This window comes from Coffea arabica, chromosome 11e, assembly GCF_036785885.1.
Source record: "Coffea arabica cultivar ET-39 chromosome 11e, Coffea Arabica ET-39 HiFi, whole genome shotgun sequence".
Lineage (NCBI taxonomy): Eukaryota > Viridiplantae > Streptophyta > Magnoliopsida > Gentianales > Rubiaceae > Coffea > Coffea arabica.
Window position 1 is genome coordinate 62,420,417 of NC_092331.1, and position 18,650 is coordinate 62,439,066.

Consider the following 18,650-nt stretch of genomic DNA (forward strand, 5'->3'; position numbering starts at 1 on the left):
TACAGAGTTTATTGTTATTTCAACCACGTCTTAGATGTTACAATGTTGCACTTGCTCGATATTCTATCATCTTTAGTGCATTTATATGTGTAGAGGCTTGTAGCATACCATAGCGGTGGCAAGACGCGTCGCGCTCTGTAAATTTTTGGTGCCTTGGCCCAATGCAACTTTGAACTAGTAGCTCCGAGGTCTACTGTAAAAACCCTTCGTATTTTTTCGTGCAGATTCTGGAATAGATTCAATTATTCTTTTTCTATAGCCTACAAATGAAAGGTCTGTGACGGCTGTAGACTCGTACATTCTTCTCGGTATATCGTTGAGATGTGTAGATAACAAAGAGCATCACAAGTACTTGGGACGGAAAGATTCTGGCTTTTTGAGATGTGTTCAAACTATTATCAGGATGGAGTTATATATATCTAGGAAGAAAAAGGCAAAGCAAGTGAAAATCTGTCTTTACATCTTTAGAAAACTATATTCCACTAAGCACCACTCTGATGCTCTGGCTGACAAAATTCTCCTCCAAGTTCGTCACAGGCATCTCCTTCAAAGACCCTGCACATTCATCAGAAGAAAGAGACATCGCTTAATCGTTTTCTGATACTAATTTTTTTGCTTTTGCAACTTCAATAACCATAATTACAAAGGAGCTGATGCTCTTGAAATCAAGATCTTACGTCTTGGGGCTATTATACTCGAGATACTCCCTTTCAACCTGTTCTGATGCAGTTTGAGGCCTTTTGTCAGCCAAACCTGGGTTGAGCTTCGCTTCAGGGTACATCTCAACGTCACAAGCATCTCCTCCAAGGGTCTCACAAGCTTCTGCCGGAAAAACACTGGAAACAAAAAAGAATCTGGCTTTAATCGTATCATGTCACAAATCGAATGCACCTAGATAACGTAACAATTTTATACTTACGAGGTGGTGGAGCTATAATCTACTGTCGAAGTGTCATTAGCCACTGCAGCTGCTTTCATGCGAGCAAATAGAGAAGAAGTTTGGATTGCGGGAATGGATTTTGATTGGGATCTGAAGCATCTGGCTGGTGTTTGTAAGGGAAGGATCGGTGGTGCCAAGCTCAAAGCTGCCTGCATGTTGAACTGTGATTAGGTTTGAGTTTTGGAATGCTTTGAAAAGAAGTAGGTGGATTCTAATTTATAGGGCAGGTTTGTGAGGTCTATGAATCGTGTAGATAAGAAGGGAGAAGATATTATGTGATTGGATAAGGTTTGGTGCTGTTTCATTATTGTGGCATCCAAGAGTCGGACGTTTCATTCGTTGGGACGCATTGCTCTTCAAGAATTCATCAGTATTAACCAAAAAGAACCCAAGTCAAAACAGTTTCTCCACAGGAAAATATCAAAAGAATAATAATAATCCAAGAGAAGGAGAAGCAGTCGTTAGCTGGTGATGTTTCACTGTCCCTCGTAGCTACAAAAATTCCTTGGACCGTGTGGCAAAGATTTGATTGAATTAAGCCTGATTGGTTAAGTTTTGGAATTCCCCAAAGACACCAGGAAGGTTTCTCTTCAGGCTTCCCATCTGCGAAATGCATAATCATCATTTTCAATTATTACGATATCATTCTGATTAGTAGAGGTTCTTTCTGAAGCTTGATACGGTAAGAATTAAAATGACCCTTCGGCCTGGAGACAGGGTAACTATCAAGAGGCTTGAAATGAAAGATGATCTATACTGCAGCGGAGTTTACTGTGATCAATCCAGAAAGAAGAGACATGCCATCATTACTTCAATCAAAGTGCTATTCCCAATTTAGAAATTAAAAAAAAAAAAAGAAAAAAAGACAGCTCTTTGCTTTTCGACTTTGGGCTACAATCTTTAAAACATTTGTTAAAGCTAAAAAGGATAAGAAAGCATAACTTTGATCACGGGTAGGAAGTTAAAAAAAGGGTCCCAATCATAACGTTTTGCTTGACCAGCAACCAAAACAAGAGAATCACTGCATTATTAGCATTACTAAAAGAAAACAGAAGCGGCTGCAAATTTCCCACCAAGTTCCATCATTAGATTAGCACAAAGCACGTTCATGCAGCTGTCTCCCATATGCTGCTTTCAAACGACACATTTTCTTTTTGCAGAGAACTCGTGCAATATCATCAGCCTCTTCAAAAAAAGCGCTAATCATTTTCTTGCATCTTTCCCTACTTTTCTTCTTTTGGATGAGGGTGTGGGGGGATTAGATAATTACACTTTTTTTTTTACCAAGAAATCAAAAATAGCCAAAGAACATAACAGGTTCAAACAACCATGAAGGCTCACAATTTTGACAGGAATTCGGAGTCTCCAGAGCCTCTCCACAGAAGAGGCAAGACGGTGGAACATCTTGGTTGCTCCTACGGCATAAACCCTAGCAGGAAATTGGACAGCTGCACATAGTTAGCTGTTGAAACAACCAAAAGCTCCTTGCCTTGGGGTGCAAAATAGACACTTTTCCTAAAAGTTAAGAACATCAAGTGCGAGTTTTGTTGCATTCTTCAGAAACTATTAAGTTGGGTGAGCATTGAGACAAGCTCGTCACTCGAGGGCCGGTCTGCAGGCAAGTCAGAAAGGCATACAACTGCAATTCTAACTGCCATCAGCATTTCATCTTCCTCAACCTCTTCCCCAAGAATACTTTTATCCAATGCTTCTCGAGCTTCTCCTGCTTGCTGCAGACGTCGAAGCCACTGTCCTAAACTTCCTCCATTTGAACCTTCACCAAAGAAAGGATCCACTGGGTTTCTCCCAGTCAATAAAACAGCCAAAATGACTCCAAAACTGAAGACGTCACTCTTATCAGTATACCTACCCAACACTTAAAACCATTAATATCTTCATTCTAAAGCATGCACAGAATATATCAAACTTGAAAATGTTCATAGGAAGTATTGACCAAACTTTTCTTGTTTTGTTTTTGGATTCCTGTGGGAAGAAGTAGCATAAAGTCTCAAAGTGACTTGGTTTGGGATTAACTCTCTTTGTTGAGAAAATATTCAGAAAGATCTTCATTTTGTGTAATAAGATAGTAGTAAAATACCACGTCTCTACCCACAAATACTCCTCAACTTAAAACCAAAGACTCTGCAATCAAGGGCACTTTTTCCAGACCATTACTGAAACATTTATTATAAAACCTCAATATTCTGAAGGACGAGTAAAAACAGCAAACGGAATTGTGTTTACACGACAACAGCTATAAGCTAGTTTAACCCTCGACTAAGCAGTCCAACAAAGGCATTTTAAACAGGTACATTCTCAGAGAGACACATTAGTAGCAGCCATGATCAACATATTCAAAGGTGAAGGGAACCCCTGCAGTTAATAGACGAGAAACATTTCTCATTCAGTTAATAGCAAGTAGCATTGTTATAGACCTCCACATGCCATCAACCTCACCACCTTTTAAAATGCAGCAGCTAATTCTGAAGTGACAACGGAACAAACAATTGCATTCATTTTAAAAGGCTTCATTCAAACAGCAAAAGCTTAAAGTTTCACACATGCACCTTTAAAATGCAATACCTGCAGTTCTGGAAAGACTCCGGAGCACTGTAACCTGAGGCCATTCTGTTGAAACTGGGAATGATCTTTGCCAAACCACAATCTGCCAGCCTAGGCTCAGATTCTGCATCCAACATCACGTTTGTGGGCTTCAAATTGCAATGCAAGATTGTAGGATTACAAGAAAAATGAAGATACTGGAGTCCCTTGACAATGCCAATTGCTATTCTGAGCCGGGCTTCCCAGCTAAGTTGCATCTGGTTCTGCCTCACTTTACTCATTGCATCTTCAAGGCTCCCAGAGGGCACATAATCATAGACCAGACAGAACCTATCAAACTCGCGAATGTAAGCCCTTAAACTCATCAAGTTCCTGTGCCTTAAGCAAGCAAGCACTTCAAGTTCCTGCTGTATCCTTCTCTTTACAGACTTACTATGAGCCTCAGGGGAGCCAGGCTCAAAAGGCTCCAGCCTCTTGACGGCTATAGTTAGGCCATTGTCAAGGATAGCCTTATAGTAGTTTCCATTCGGGCTTGAACCAAGCAATTGGGTTACGTTAGCAAGAGCTAACTGAAGAGTCTTGGGAGGAATTTTGGGGGAGAAAACAACAGGGCCCTTGAGAATTGGGGTCCTATTGACATACCTGACAAACCATCTTATTAGCAGAGCAAAGAGAAGGGAAAATATCAATCCTGTTATGATTCCAAGAAAAACACTCAAGATGATTCTCTGGAGCCTGATCTTGAAGGCTGGTGATCTAGACGGCCATGGAGGTTCAGATGAGCTGTCCTTAATCGTCTTTTCTTGGCATCGGCCACAGCTAAAGAGTAAGCTGCAAATGAGCAAGAATAGTATTTGTATGGCAAAACTGCTTTTTTGAGGATAAGTACACCTCGCCTGCTCCATAGAAAGAAGGAAGTCTTGATGACACCCGGATTACTGGTTGAGAAGGTGAGGAATCAAGCAAACCCACATGTCTGTGCTAATGGAGAAGGCTATGATCTCTCCTCCTCTCCTGAAGTAAAAAAGAAGTTCAAACTAGTACTTTTTAACCAGCTCAAAAATCCAGAGGTTTGTAATGGTAAACTCTAAAATACGACGCAGAATTGAAGCATTTTGCAAAGAACTAAAGAAGCTAAAAAAGGAGGCCAGCAGCTAATGCGAAGAGTTTTGGTTCTGTAGCAGGAGCACAGTTTCAGAATCAAGGGCTCGCAAAGAAGCAGGCTTATTTTTTTTTTTTTTTTTTTTTTGGGGGGCAAGAATAAAAGAAAGAAGAGAGAGGGCCAATGAGTAGCAAGATTGCTCCAAAGGCCGGAACTTTATGGCAGAGAACTCAAAAAAAAGAATCCAAGTTGCAAGCTTAACAAAGGTTGAGTAGAAAATCTTGTGAATGAAGGAAATACAGAATCATTTCATCATACATTCGATGGGAAAATCTCGCCCTTTGTTTTATTCCGCGAAGTCCCACCTAGAGAAACAAAAAGTGAAAAGAAGAGAAATGAAAAAGAAAATAGTTTTTGAAATTATTTTATGGCCGCTACAAATTTAGGAGAGAAAATGGGTGGGAAATGCCAGTCCCAGATTTTGCTGAAAAAAGAAAAGCACGTTTCCTTCCTACAACCGGAAGCAGAAATGAAAGAAAATACTAAAGTAGACCACACAGCCATAGTTAACTAAAAACCCAGAAACTGATGAGAAACAGAGGCACATACTGGTAGTTGGTCCCCGAGAGTTTAAAAAGGATCCCAAATAATCAGAGGACAGAAACAAGAAACAAGCATCCAGGGAGGCCCCTTTTTACTGCTGCTGTTACTAATCGGGAACTAGGCTTAGCAGTGAAGGAAAAAACTGCTATTACAACAGTAGTATTCCCCAGCCCAGGCAGCACTCAGCTCAGCGGCGGGTAGAGAGAGAGAGAGAGTGATTCAGTTAGGAGCAGCAAAGTTTGTATCTTTCACTCTTGCAGCTGGTGATTGAGTAGGAGCAGTGGCCAGTTATTTATTACAGTACCTATTAATACTCATAATTATTAGCATACTAACACAAGTTGTGTGTGTGCTCGCGCGCGTGTGGGGGAACACACACAATCTCTCTCTCCGAAGTCTACTAGGATACATACTGCTACGGAAGAGGTAGTAGTAGGCGGTGTCAGAACTCCACCAACGACAATTTGACATGGGTTCCCGCCCTAGACTATGTAGAGGTCCCACCCTAAGTGCCAAGTCCGCAAAAGTACGAACCCACAGAACCACCATACCGAAGCTAAGCTGGTGCGTCTGTCCGAAGGCGAAACATCCAACCCTGTAGCAGTGCTGCTGCTGCTGCTGGAACTCACTCAATCCGGGCCTCAACCCTTTGATCTGTTGCCCTTTTATTGATTGGAAAAACACTACACTACCGACCACTGACTACTTTTTTGGTCGCAACAATAAATGTCCTATAACCTAATCTAAGGGGAAGGGGAGGGATTCGATGTGAGTACAGACTTCATCAATGAAACAACAATAAATGTCCTATAACCTAATCTAAGGGGAAGGGGAGGGATTCGATGTGAGTACAGACTTCATTAATGAAGACTACTGACTACACTACACTCCCTCCTGCCACTTTCTGCCGGAGGATCCAACCGTGTGGCGTTTTCCAATTCCAAGGTCCTTGCTAATAATAAAAAAGATCCATCGAGTATGTAAGAAGAGGCCAGGTGGCAGTGACTTCATTGCGACCAGTTAAGAAGAGTGTTTTGAACGCTAGGAGGAGGGAAAAGAAAATCGCAGCAGCAGCAAAAGCAAAACTGAGGCTGCTAAATTACTTGCTACCATATGAACACTAAACAAACCGACTCAAAGTCAAAACAGGAGCGAAACTGCTCTTTGCTCTTCTCCTACTTTGAACTATTGTTCGACAAAAATTAACATCAACACCAAACTTTCCATTTCTAACATCAACAGATGAATGTACACGCTCTCACACTAAGTCTCCACTGCCCACCAGAGGGAAAAGAACACGAGACGAGACCCCAAGGAGTGGCTCCACATTACATTTCAAATATGATCCCTGGGCAGCTCTCGTCTCAACCATCCACTCTCAGGCCCCAGTTAATTCCTTTTTCTTTTTTAATTTTTTACCTTTTTCTTCTTTAACCAAAAAAAAAAAAAAAAAAAAAGAAGAAAGAAAACCTATTTGTACAACTTCACCTTACGATCCTACATACAAACTTTGCAACACGAAGCAACAATCAGGCATGCCAAAGTAACTGCCTCCTCAACCACCTCCCCCCAATCACTAATCAGCGTTCCGTTGAACTGGTAGTGCAGTTAAATAGACACTACAACAAATGAGATCACAGTTACAAAAAAACATTCAAAAATCTTCTCTGGCAGAGCTCTCCCTCTAGCTTCAGTCTCTGGGAACCCACCACTTTTAATTTGTCTCCAGACTATCACCATCACCCGTTCGACTCGCACAACATGGCAAGAATCTCATTGTCATCCAGATTTGATTCCACAGCAAGCCCAAAAGGGGTTTTATCTTCTCCATTAAGAGCCTGTGGATCAGCTCCCCTGCAATTTTAGAACACGATTGATTTAACAAGCACGGTACAACCACCATTGTAATGCTTCTTAAAGCGTATAAATTAGCAAGTATTTTCAAGCCGACAATTGAGTGCTGCTGTTTCTGTAGGAGTTGCTACTACTGTGTAAAACTATAACTCATATACAACAATCTTCATTATTGTTGCTTCCTTGTCCCTCGGTGTATAAGCCGCATTATATAACTACTGCAGTATGCCAACTGTAAAGATTACCTCGAAAGGAGCAGCTTGACAAATGGAGCTTTGCCTCTCATTACACAACGATGAAGTGCAGTCTGGCCTCTTGAATCAGATGCATTAATGTTCACACCATACTGCAGAAGAAGCTCCAGCATTCCTATGTCCGCAGTTTCACATGCAAGGTGGAGCAGGGAGCAACCAGACAGATCTTCGGTCATATGGATTCTGCTAGTACTTGCCATGTGGGAAGAACTCGAGCACAACTTGCCCAATGACTCAGCCTCTAAGTAGCTATACTTGTGATCAATGCCACTCTGTTCTTGCAACAGCATTGCTTTGGCAAGGGTCAATGAAGAATTAGAGACAGCCTCCTCGCAAACAGCATTCAAATCTGCTTCAGAGCTAACAATGAGACGGTACACAGCTTTCTTGTCATTAGTACGAACTGCCTCCCAGATTTGATGTGCAACTAATCGAATGTCCCTAATCTTTTGAACAAAAGCTTTATCTGCGTACTGCAACCAGGTGAAAGATGTACATGTTACCATTACAAAAGCAAAATTGTCTTTGCAGCACCTACCAGCTTGCCAATAAGAAGGAAAAATTGGATTGCCAGGTTTTCCTAATTCAGAACACGACTCCATAAATATCAACTACTAGTGGACAGGCCACTCTGACAAACATAATCAACAGCACTCTCACAGTATAGCACAGTCACATTTCAGTCATTATGCTTATACTTTGCTCATTCAAAACTACAAATTACCTTTGCATGGATAAATTTCTCCTTTGTTGAAATGGAATCGGCAGGACTTGGCTTGTTTATGCGTATTAATTGTGGTTTATCAGTCTTGTACAACCTTCAGTGTAAAAGTAATAAGATTATACGAGTTACAAAGCAACATCCTAGGTCATTAGCTTTAGAAATATAACAATTCAGGTAGTTATCTACCCTGCAGGCCCAAGATCCATCTGGAAGCTGATCCTAGACTGCAACAAATCCTCCCAAACTGAATTTGCAAAGCTATTGCCCAAAGACTGAAATAAAGTTAGAACAGAGGGTTCCCATACTTTCACATCGAGGGTCAACGATCTCACCTTCAAATTAACCACAGCAGAAGCATAGTTTAATAAAATCCACCAAATGAGCCAAAACATCATGTAAGCATAATAAAGAACCAGACATACGAATTACGGTTGAGTGCTCGCTCAAGGAAAAAATTTAACTAAACAGACTATTTATCAAGTAAGATTACTTGGTAACTGCATCCTCACTATTTTGATCCAGAAGATCATGTAGTTTTTGAATAGCATAAGCAGTGGGAGGGCGATCTTGTGTATACACATCATGGTCCAGATTACAGACAAAAATTTTGCATCCAAATTACGAGCAAGACACAATTCCACGAATGGCTCCCTGGAATGTACTCATACAAATTCAAGACGAATCATGCAGTTTTCGAATAACATAAGCTACTGGAGGCTGATTTTGTGCAGATACATCAGCCCAGATTATAGACACAAAATTCCACATTATAACAACTGCTAAGACATAATATGGAGAATGGTTTCATGGCATGTGCCTGTAAAAACTCGAGAGGAGACCTTCAACAAATGCCAGGTTCGATATAGGCCACTTACACAAATCCCATACTCTATCTAAACCATTAACGTAGAATGAACTTGAGCTCCTGGCATATAACAAGAATGACGTCAAACTTCAAATTTTTGCAGCATCCTCAATACCAAATAAATGTGAAATTAAGATAAATGAAAATAACTACAATTCTGACCTCACAGAAGAGCTTCAGTAAGAAAAGTTTCAAAGGCATATGAGACAGAGTTGATAAATTATTGAAAAATTTTCCAAAAATGATTCAGGAAGTTTCTTAGCCTGAATGAACACACAAGGCATTTGGTTGACATGGAGTTTCTTTCCTTTTACAGACCCCACATGCAAACCTTGTCAATAAAGACATGATTTATAAACTTACAAAGAGTATGTATGTTCAAGTCACAAACAAAATTTTAAAGAGCATGTCAAATGGCACAGTCCAAAAACTAATAAAACAGACCTTTGATATGTGCACGCCGAGATTGCGATGAACACCGGAACACTCAATACAGACAAGAACACCCAGATTTAAGGATGCCCAATCTGGCTCAATGGCACCACAATCAGCACATTTATCATTTCCACATACTTTTCGCAACACATCAATTGGCTTCTCACTTTTCACACATGATCGAGGTTGTTGTGAATTTCTAAATGGGCGTTCAAGATGCACCGAGGCAAGCCTCTCAGAAGCATAGTCCTCCGCTGCTGCATGATCAAAATCAGAGCTTTCAAATGAACTACTCTCACTGGCAGATCGGTGGTGCCCACTTCCCATTGGACTGGCAGGCAAACACTACAATAAATAATAGGGAGCTATCGATAAGATGACATGAAAAGCAACACAAAACCATAACCAACTCTCCTTGAATTACCCTCTCAGGAGCCTGGGAACTCAGCAAGGAAGCAATGACCCCAGTAATCTTTTCAATCCAATCCATCTGATCCAGGGCACTTTCTGCCTGAACCACAAGCAAAAGAATGATTACTGTCCTCATTCAAAATCACTAACAAAAGTTTCAGGATCCATCAGCAAGATAGATTAAAAGTTAATTCTACCGTCCTGGTAAAGTTAGAGGGTGAAAAAGGTAACCTTACCTGCAAGGTATAGTTCTTTGTTGGTGAAATTATCCTGAAGCAAAACCTCAGGTCTGACTGGTCAGCATCAACTTTTATTGTTGATGTCAACAGGTTGACAGTATGATGAGCAACTGATTTCTCATCATGCACTCCACCATGATAATGAGAAGAAAGCCACCGACTCAGCAGCCCAGAACCCAATTCAGAACTGTTCCTCTGAGCAGAAAGTTGACTGCCAGATCCCTAAGAACATAAGAAGACAGGGACACCAAAGAGTGAGTTCATACTTCATACATCAACTGTCAGAAATTTAATTTCCCAACTGTAAATACACCATCCATAATACTACATACAGAAGGTTTGCTGGTTTGCTTGCGATAGTAGTACAACATTCCTCGACTATCAAGGACAAAGAACCTTCTTTTCCAGTCACCTCTCAAGTTTGATGACCTTTTTGAAAGATAACCTTGTCTGATGGTTTGAACCTGACAATAAATCCAAAGGTTTTCCATACATTATAGAATGTTCATGGATGAACAAGAAATAAAACATTTGTTAGAAATCTTTAAAAACAGCATAAAGCTGTAACCTTTCCCCTTGCTGCAGATTGCATGACTGCCTCGATCATTTTGTGTGAACTTCTACCAATGGCTTGTATACCATCTCCATTAGGTGAACCGTTGGAACCATTTGAAGACCACCTGCTCTCCCGATCAATTTGTCTTTTATACTCTTGCATCCTTTCATTAAGTGCTGCCTGCTCATAGTTTGACCGTTCTCTTGATTGTTGCGCATATGTCAGGACCTACAGAAATGACTATGTATTGAAGATATATGTCATAAAAGATTACAAGCAACATTCATGCACTTTTCTTCAGTCAAAGTTCTGCATGATATAGGGTATACCAGAGATGCAACGTCCCAGTCCAAATTACAGAACTAAAGACACAACTAAACACAAAATTACAGCAAGTCAAATTCCTCCATTCAGCTCAACATAGGAAACAAACAAAAGTTGCAAATACAAAATCCCAATTAAAAAGAATAGAAAAGCCTTTACATTAAATATTCATCTATACGCACCCTTCACTTTTAGCAATATTCCATCAGAATTTCATGCTGAACTAAAAGGGACATTTAATTCTTTAAATGTACAACCGAATCTGAGACTACAACCAAGAAAAGAAACAAGACAAACCTGATTGATATATGGCTCCATCTGATGTAATAGCTCATACCCCTAGACAATAGAAAATTTTGCAAACTTCAGAGTTTAAAGCAATAGTAAAAACAAATTAAAAAAATACAGTATGCCAAAAACCTGTTTGAAATAACGAAGATGGGCATCCATTGTACCACTAACTGCTTCCAAGAATTCAAACCTCTTCTTTGCTTCAACATTAGAAAGAGCAGTAACCTGGACAGTTGCACCAAGTAATATGACATGGTCAAGATCATAGGACGAATTCATTGTCATTGAAATTCTAACAAGAAAATTAGAATGTGTCAATAGTAGCAAATACATATACCAGATTAAAGCGCGCCTGCTCAAAGGTTGACCTTGCATTATGAAGCTCCTAGATGTATTTCAGATCATTAAGTCTAAAGCATGAATAATTTACTGAAGGGAATAGTATAATAATAATTCATTCTTCACTTTCAGTTTACCTCCTCTAAGAGAGTAGCCACATCACTTTTTGTGCCTTTCCTAAGAGACAAGAACTTCTCCCTTGCCTGCATTGCAGAATGTACATCAGAATCTATATATAGTCTTACAATCTTTCTTCCTTCTATTTTGGGAGCGTGGACACACAGGGGGAGGGAACCGTTCGAGAATTAAGAACACTTAAATTACATAAGCCCAACTAAATATCCATTTCAGGTAAGAACATAGCAACAGAAATCCATACATGATCCTGTTGCTTCAGCAGTTTTCCTATGTTACTTTAGGACTTGCAACCTGCCCACCACATATGCCAATTTTTAGATGGCCCAGTCAACAGCACGTCATCATGCTCACAGATTTTACATTTTGGAAACCCAGATTAATTTCATGTAAGATTTCAAAATTAAGTTAACACTGTTAACTAGACATACGTGATCATCATGCAGCTACTCAATAAGCTACCAGTCTACCAACAATAACAGTAGTAAACTCTAGGCACTCTGGACAAATGAAGATGTATTTATAGCTAACTACTTCAAAGTGTCATAAAGATGACATCAAATTAATGCATTCAAAGGGGAAAATGAAGCTATAATCTAATCTTTGACTTGAAGAAAGAGTTTTTATGCAAGAACAAGATTATCCTCAAAACTCGTGCCATTAAAAACAAAACCAGAAGCATCTGAAAGGGCAAAAACACCTGATCATAAAGAAGGCTAGCCTTATCAAAACGCTTCCGTGCTTCCTGCATTTTAAGAAAAAGTCTTAGACCAAAAAATAACAAATTACAAGAAAATATCAAATTATCTGATGAATCAAAAAATATGAACTGTCATCACAAGGTAACACTTGGGAAAATTAGCAAAGGTCCTGAAAAGGGGAGAAGATGAAAGATGGACCACATAAATTGACTTGATTTTTGAAATTTAAATCAAATTATCTCAAACTGCAAGCCAAAGCACACAAGTTAAGGAATATGATCAATCTTTACTTGAACCGACAAAGTGAAGTAAGTCATCAAGAGCCAAGAGAGATATATATATATACACAGATATACAGAGATTAATTTGAAAATGGCATATATCATTCTATGAGTACTCAAATGCCAGTCGCTACTTTTTTCCATTACCAGCTGAATTCATCTCATAGTGCAACCCTTGTGCTTATGCTAGACGCGACAATGTAAGCGCCAATGAAAGAATTATCATTCAGCCAGATAACATCATTACCATATGCAAAACTTCAATCACAACGGTAGGAAGTCATTGGATACCACTAAAAAACAATTTACTGGACAATCAGATAACTAAAGCCTATAATTAGGCACGATGTCTCCACTAGTAGTTCAGTATAGTTATATGGAAACCCAATGGAGAAAACAACAAATCAAAACACAAATATTTCTTATCATGGAAGCATTTGCAGTGGCAGTCCACAACAATGAAAGCATCAAATTAAGAAGATTGACCAAACACAGTACCTTGACATCATGCAGATCTATATTGACAAATTGCAGCAATCGATCATTTAGCATGTGCTCAACCTGAAAAAAAGTAGAGTAAAATGTGAATCGGGAAAATAAACACCCAAAAGGCAACAACTGCAAACCATCAATATACAACATTTTCATAAATCTTTTCTTTTCTTTCCATTTAACTCCTTCAAGCTTTGGCATTAAAATATTTCAGATTAAAAGAATTTAGAACACATCCTATTCAAGTAACACTATAAAAGTTGCTAACCATCAATTTCTTTAACGGGGAATCAGCAAATCATGTCACTGTCAAGACTATAAAGCTTTCAGCCTTGCTTGCTTACGTTTAATATTTTGTAGATTAGAATGTATGAATTTGATCCTACTTTAGCAGAAAGACTAGTAAATAGGAAGATTGTAAAAATCATTTGCAGTGTATTAAATGAAAAGGAGTATGAAAATATTTCTTGAGATTATTCTCATGTAATATAAAGCTGAGTTTACCCATTTAGGTAATAACTACTACAAGAGGGAAAAAAATAGCAGAGTTGAGGGGCTTGGAGCAGTAAAGGAAAGAGAGAAATGAATAGAAAGCAAAATTTGTTCAAGACATGGACTGGACAAAAGGCACCCAAAGGCAGCTGATAACCCTCAAATTCCTCTTGCATGCTCTAAATTCCATTTCTGCAACTTCATCAAGGCGGAATTACAGAAAATTAAGGAAGTACAGAAAAATTTAACCTGAGACCTAAGGACTTCCTTGTACGTTCCAATCTCCCTCAATGCAATAGTAAATTTTGTCATGACAGGACCTGCAAGTTAAAAAGTCCATAGCATTCATTTGGATTATACACGTACAGCTTCTAAGTTATTGACACTGAAATGGACAAAAGAGAAAACAATATGAATTGAACTGATTCAGATGAATAATAAAGGGGCCTTGAGCAAATACAGCATACCTCCAAAGGCAACACTAATGGGATCATTATGCCCACCACCAAAAGTTTCTAGGGAACTAGCAAAAGCAATGTCCCCATCATATCCCTCTCCAAGTCCTTCACTGCAAATTTAAGACAAAGGCATTCATATAAAGCCTAATGGAAGAACAAGAAAAGGTAAATACAAAATCAACAGAAATGGGCTTCAGTTAGGCACACTTAACCTATATTGTCCCCAAAACTCAGCTGGTTTTCATGACTTCTGTCAACTCTTTGTATAACTGAAGTTTGTAAGTTATAAAAAAGGATATCCTTAGGTAGCACCAAAAGATAAAAGCTATTCCCTTTGACTCGTATAAATTTGAAGAACCATATCTTGCTAAAATTCGACTTTTAGAAGGCGTATTTAAATGATTTCACAAATGCAAATCTACATTTCCTTTTTCTGTCTCAGTATGAGTTCAGAATCAATATAAATACTTCTGCCAGCATGAAGCACTCCAAGACAAATAGCATATAACACCACCAGGGCATTCAAACAGAACAGTTGATTTGTTATTTTCTAAATTATACTACAAACACTTCAAATATGTTAACTCTGTCCCAAGGAACAAATTGGAATAAAATTGGGTGCAGGTCAACAAACCCATAGCAAGTTAGGCTACATCCCAAAATAGTAAAGCCAAAACATAAAAATAAAAAGAAAAGATACGAAACTAAGTATCTTCCTAGCAAAAGGTCAAACAGAAACAAAGTCATACTTACGTGTATTTTCGACAGCCTTTGTAAAATTTCAAACATCTTTCCCTCAAGGATTCCGCACTTTCCTCAGAGCATTGTATCTAGTCCATAGAAAAGTGATGGAAAAGGGAAACAAAATCAATCGCTCCAGAAATCCTTGACAATAACAAAGGGATGACAAAAATACAGTAATGTGAAATGCACGTGTCTGTTTCACCACAAAAATTGGAAAAAAAATTAAAATAAAAAGTGTTTCGGAAATGCCTCCCAAGATTGAACTCCAGAGAAGCTCGTGAAATAGTTTTTCCTTAGTTGCCAAGAGGATATATCCTAAAGCTTTCAAAGTAGATTGAGGAATATTCATGTGGATGTTAACCTTATCAAATATATGTCATCTCAGATAATTGAAGAACCTGGATGTCTTTAATGGTCATCCTTAACCACAAGGCATCATAATCAGTTTACATTAATTTAGTTCAAGGAAACGATAGATTTAGTTGTATATGGTTAATAACTTCCTCTAACTACCTAAGGCTAGCTTAGGAGGGAGAGGGGGGAACAAAAATAGGAAAAAAGCTCTTCCAATGGAAAATCAAATTCCAAAAGAAGTGCTTGAGACATGGATAATTGAAAATTCCAGTATCAGAATGTCTCAGACTACATGCAGAATGCCAGTAGTACTCGTAATCCCTTGGATAAAGTAATGCAGTTACAGAAGGAAAATTTGTTGAAAAAACAAAAATACTATGTGTGTGTGTGTGTGTGTACATATCATACAGCAGAACAAGTTTGAGAAAAACTAAAACTTAAATCCCTTCTCACGCAGAGTTCATTTAGAAATCTAAAACTTAGCAACAATTAAAGTGGCCTAAGATTCTTACAAAGTCGACAATCACGCTTAACCGCAATTAAAATTTTTTCCAAAAAAAATCTTCACTAAATTATCAAGATACTTGAAAAAAGAAATTAGCAACATTCACCTACTTAAGCACAATCAAGAAGCTAATGGAGATTAACAACAAAGCAAAAGCCAAATAAACAAACAAATAAATAACAAAATTTTTAAAAACAAAAATAAGTCGAAGCTGAAAAGTTGGTAACAAGACGGAGTAAGTCTTCCATGAAAGTGAGGCATTGCATAGCTGAAAACAAAGAAATTTTGGAGGGGGAGAAGGGGGGAGGTTGGAGAAATAAGAAAGAAAAAAAAAAAAAAGTTGTGTTACCTGCTTGCGGAACATGGGAGAGTCATCAAGCTTAGCGAAATGCATGTTGGCAAAAATCGAAAGTTTGGTTTTTGTTGTTGCCAACAATTCTTAATTAACATAGGAGTTGAGTTGATGCGGGGTACAACAACATTGAACACAAACGGCTTGGGAAAAAGTTCGATCTTGGAAGTTTTCTAGTGCGGGGAAAGATTTCTTCTTGTTTTTTTTTTTTTTTCGGTGTGGTTTGGTTATTGGATTAAGAAAAGGAATTGATTTGGCGGAGACTCCGATCTCAAAGATTACTGTTCATCCAACTAAAGCGCAAAAGCCAGAAGCCGCCCATCAGCATCATTAAGCAAGTTGGGCAGATGTAAGTGCGTACAAGTAGCATCCACTAGGAAATTAATTTTAGGAGTAGCAGCGCAGAGTATCAGCTGGAGAAGTTAATTTATTTTTGATTTAAGGAGAAGGATGAGTGAATAAATGTGAGGGTTGAAAACAGGAAATGGGAAAGAGGGAGGAGCTTTGGGAAAAGTGAAATGATTTTGTGTGTGATGGTGGTGGGGGTTACTACGGGTACAAAACACCAGAAGGAGAAAAAGGGGAGAGAAACCCTAGAAATAGAAGAAAGGGGAAAGGTGATGGGGGAGGAAATGAATGAAAGTTATACCGCTACAAGTCACAGTGCAGTGCTAGGAAAGCAGCAGAGCTGAGAAGAAAAGCTTCTAGGAGGAGGAGGAGGAGCGGTAAGCCGGTAACTGCTAACTAGAATGCTGTGCTGGTGGTAGTATCACTGCACTGCACTAGTATAATACTATGTAAATCTTCTTCTTCTTCTTCAACTCTTCATCATACCAAATTATGAGTCATTACTGCCCGCAAGCATTCATTTGGGCCTGAGGCTGTAATACTTGTACTACTAACTTGTTTATTATTTATTTTTATTTGTTTAAACCATAGAGATAGAAAGATAGCGGGCGGCACAAAATACTAGAAAGCATTTAGAAGTGAAGAAAAAAAGTACTAGTGAAGATTTTTTGTACACCTTAATGGAGTACTAATATACTACTAGCAGTAAAAGTCAGTAGAGGATGAAAAAATGCGGAGACCCGCCTCCTCCTCCTCCTCCTCCTCCTTCTTCAGGATCCATCTACTCTAGTCTACTATTATTAGTAGGCGAAATACTAATCCTGCTTGGTAATGGTAGCAGTACTAACTATTTTGCAATCCCGGAAAACTACAAGAATTAGAATAATAATAGTCAGTGTATTGGAGGGGTGGTCAAGATTTCTTTTTTTTTTTTTTTATAGATAAGAAAAAGGAAAAGGAGAGAGACAGAGAGGGACAAAGAGACAGACAAACACTCCCACGCACTTTGATTTTGAATAAAGAAAAGAAAAAGATAAAAAAAAAAAAAAAAAGACGAAGACAGACAGCTCTCCAGTCTCCACACCAAACCAAACCTCTTTTTCTCTTCTTTTTCTTTTTTTACTGACCGATGACTAGTGCCGTACCAGCGCATACTTATTAGTTACTACTACAACTCTCGTCTTATGTCCGTCCGCGTGAGTTTGTGTTTTTTTTTTTTTTTGTCATCACTGTGAATATCCGGGTCTACACCCGACTAATCCCACAGTGCTCCAGCAGAGCGAGCCCGACCGATGCTGAAGAAGATAACAACTGGATTGCTGCCCGGGATCGAACCCAGTGGAACTTACCTAAGAAGAAGGCTACTTTCACCGGCAGACCAACCCAACGCGGGCGTGAGTTTGTGTTTCGATTGGAGTTTATTTGAAGTAGCATATGCACTGGTGTATTATTTCCAACAATTAATGCAGTACTTTTTATAATAATAATAACGACATGATTGAAAAAATATATTTATGATACAAATAAATAACTTTTATGCAAATAATGTCGACGTCTATCAAAACACACCCGCCCGTTTTATTAAAAAAAAAAAAAAATTCCCTTTTGGTTTTTAGCCCATTCCGCAGAAGATCAGCGGCATACTACTGTTAGCCTCACCAAAGGCACAAGGAATCAAACAAATACGAGGGAGAGTTGTGGGTGTCCCACATTTTTTAACACGGTTATGTACTTTTTGACTTTTTTTTTTTCTTTCTTCCTATTTTCGAGTAATGTAGGAAACCTCCTCCGAAGTTACTCTTAATATCACTTAACTGTCATAACGTTTTAAAAATATACTTACCGCCCTTATTTTCATTATTTGTGTAACAAAATTTTTAAAACCCTAAACTACCCTTTTGCTCACTTTCCTAAATAAAAATACTCCTTAGTCGCATTATTTATTCCAAGAAAAATCACCACTTGAAAACAATTACTAGTAGTACCATTGCATTACGAAGCTATAGTCCATAAAAATATAAATTTGATATGTGGATTATGTATCAAGTGAAAGTTAACATAGTCATTTTGCAATCACTAGGGTTGGTAATTGATACTTTTAAGGAGGCTTCTAATAGTCTCCCCTTTTTTTTCATATATTACCATATTTATCATTATTGTTATTAGTAGAACAAGTTGCTAGCACTATTAATTTTGGTGCAAACAGAAGGACCTTGCATCCCTTAATTATGAGATATCGGATTTAGAAACTCATGAGAATAAAAAAGATAATGTTGGAAGAACTTTCCC

At 38.5% G+C, this 18,650-nt stretch overlaps 3 protein-coding genes across 5 annotated transcripts; all 3 read right to left on the reverse strand.

Annotated features, from left to right (window-relative positions):
* Positions 1 to 352: 352 nt before the first annotated feature.
* Positions 353 to 1,101, reverse strand: LOC113719167 (light-regulated protein, chloroplastic). The gene is made up of 3 exons (XM_027244273.2): positions 920 to 1,101; positions 678 to 836; positions 353 to 555 (listed from the first exon to the last, which is right to left on the reverse strand). The coding sequence occupies exons 1-3, from the start codon at positions 1,093 to 1,095 to the stop codon at positions 483 to 485; spliced, it is 408 nt and encodes a 135-aa protein (XP_027100074.1). The 5' UTR covers positions 1,096 to 1,101; the 3' UTR covers positions 353 to 482.
* On the reverse strand, positions 998 to 6,116 carry LOC113719164 (inactive leucine-rich repeat receptor-like protein kinase CORYNE). Of its 2 annotated transcripts, none has more exons than XR_011825497.1 (3): positions 3,524 to 6,116; positions 2,282 to 2,806; positions 998 to 1,543 (listed from the first exon to the last, which is right to left on the reverse strand). XR_011825497.1 is itself a non-coding variant. In XM_027244270.2 (3 exons), the coding sequence occupies exons 2-3, from the start codon at positions 4,405 to 4,407 to the stop codon at positions 2,497 to 2,499; spliced, it is 1,194 nt and encodes a 397-aa protein (XP_027100071.2). In that variant the 5' UTR covers positions 4,408 to 4,516; positions 5,214 to 6,116; the 3' UTR covers positions 1,949 to 2,496. The 2 variants fall into 2 exon arrangements, 1 of the variants encoding a protein (XP_027100071.2); XM_027244270.2 differs by lacking the exon at positions 998 to 1,543 and having other exon boundaries at positions 1,949 to 2,806; positions 3,524 to 4,516; positions 5,214 to 6,116.
* A 143-nt stretch (positions 6,117 to 6,259) lies between these two features.
* Positions 6,260 to 17,112, reverse strand: LOC113719163 (ADP-ribosylation factor GTPase-activating protein AGD3). 2 transcript variants are annotated; one of them, XM_027244267.2, is made up of 19 exons: positions 16,011 to 17,112; positions 14,812 to 14,888; positions 14,068 to 14,168; positions 13,850 to 13,920; positions 13,115 to 13,177; positions 12,335 to 12,379; positions 11,637 to 11,702; positions 11,498 to 11,545; positions 11,290 to 11,385; positions 11,167 to 11,208; positions 10,558 to 10,773; positions 10,322 to 10,453; positions 9,987 to 10,211; positions 9,764 to 9,850; positions 9,349 to 9,684; positions 8,226 to 8,371; positions 8,040 to 8,133; positions 7,307 to 7,788; positions 6,260 to 7,061 (listed from the first exon to the last, which is right to left on the reverse strand). In XM_027244267.2, the coding sequence occupies exons 1-19, from the start codon at positions 16,053 to 16,055 to the stop codon at positions 6,947 to 6,949; spliced, it is 2,487 nt and encodes an 828-aa protein (XP_027100068.2). In that variant the 5' UTR covers positions 16,056 to 17,112; the 3' UTR covers positions 6,260 to 6,946. The 2 variants fall into 2 exon arrangements, with proteins under 2 accessions (XP_027100068.2, XP_027100069.2); XM_027244268.2 differs by lacking the exons at positions 14,068 to 14,168; positions 14,812 to 14,888; positions 16,011 to 17,112 and having other exon boundaries at positions 6,667 to 7,061; positions 13,857 to 13,926.
* Positions 17,113 to 18,650: the final 1,538 nt, after the last annotated feature.

Bases quoted from the DNA above. Each gene is read 5' to 3' on its own strand.
- LOC113719167 (XM_027244273.2), bottom strand. From the start codon at position 1,095: ATGCAGGCAGCTTTGAGCTTGGCACCACCGATCCTTCCCTTACAAACA. The intron at 837-919 runs GTAAGTATAAAA...TTTTGTTTCCAG, and splicing joins GATTATAGCTCCACCACCTC to TGTTTTTCCGGCAGAAGCTT. The intron at 556-677 runs GTAAGATCTTGA...ATGAATGTGCAG, and splicing joins GAGTATAATAGCCCCAAGAC to GGTCTTTGAAGGAGATGCCT.
- LOC113719163 (XM_027244267.2), bottom strand. From the start codon at position 16,055: ATGCATTTCGCTAAGCTTGATGACTCTCCCATGTTCCGCAAGCAG. The intron at 10,774-11,166 runs GTTTGTCTTGTT...TCATTTCTGTAG, and splicing joins TGGAGCCATATATCAATCAG to GTCCTGACATATGCGCAACA. The intron at 7,062-7,306 runs GTAATCTTTACA...CTAAAATTGCAG, and splicing joins GTCAAGCTGCTCCTTTCGAG to GGGAGCTGATCCACAGGCTC.
- LOC113719164 (XM_027244270.2), bottom strand. From the start codon at position 4,407: ATGGAGCAGGCGAGGTGTACTTATCCTCAAAAAAGCAGTTTTGCCATA. The intron at 2,807-3,523 runs GTATTGCATTTT...AGTGTTGGGTAG, and splicing joins GAGTCTTTCCAGAACTGCAG to GTATACTGATAAGAGTGACG.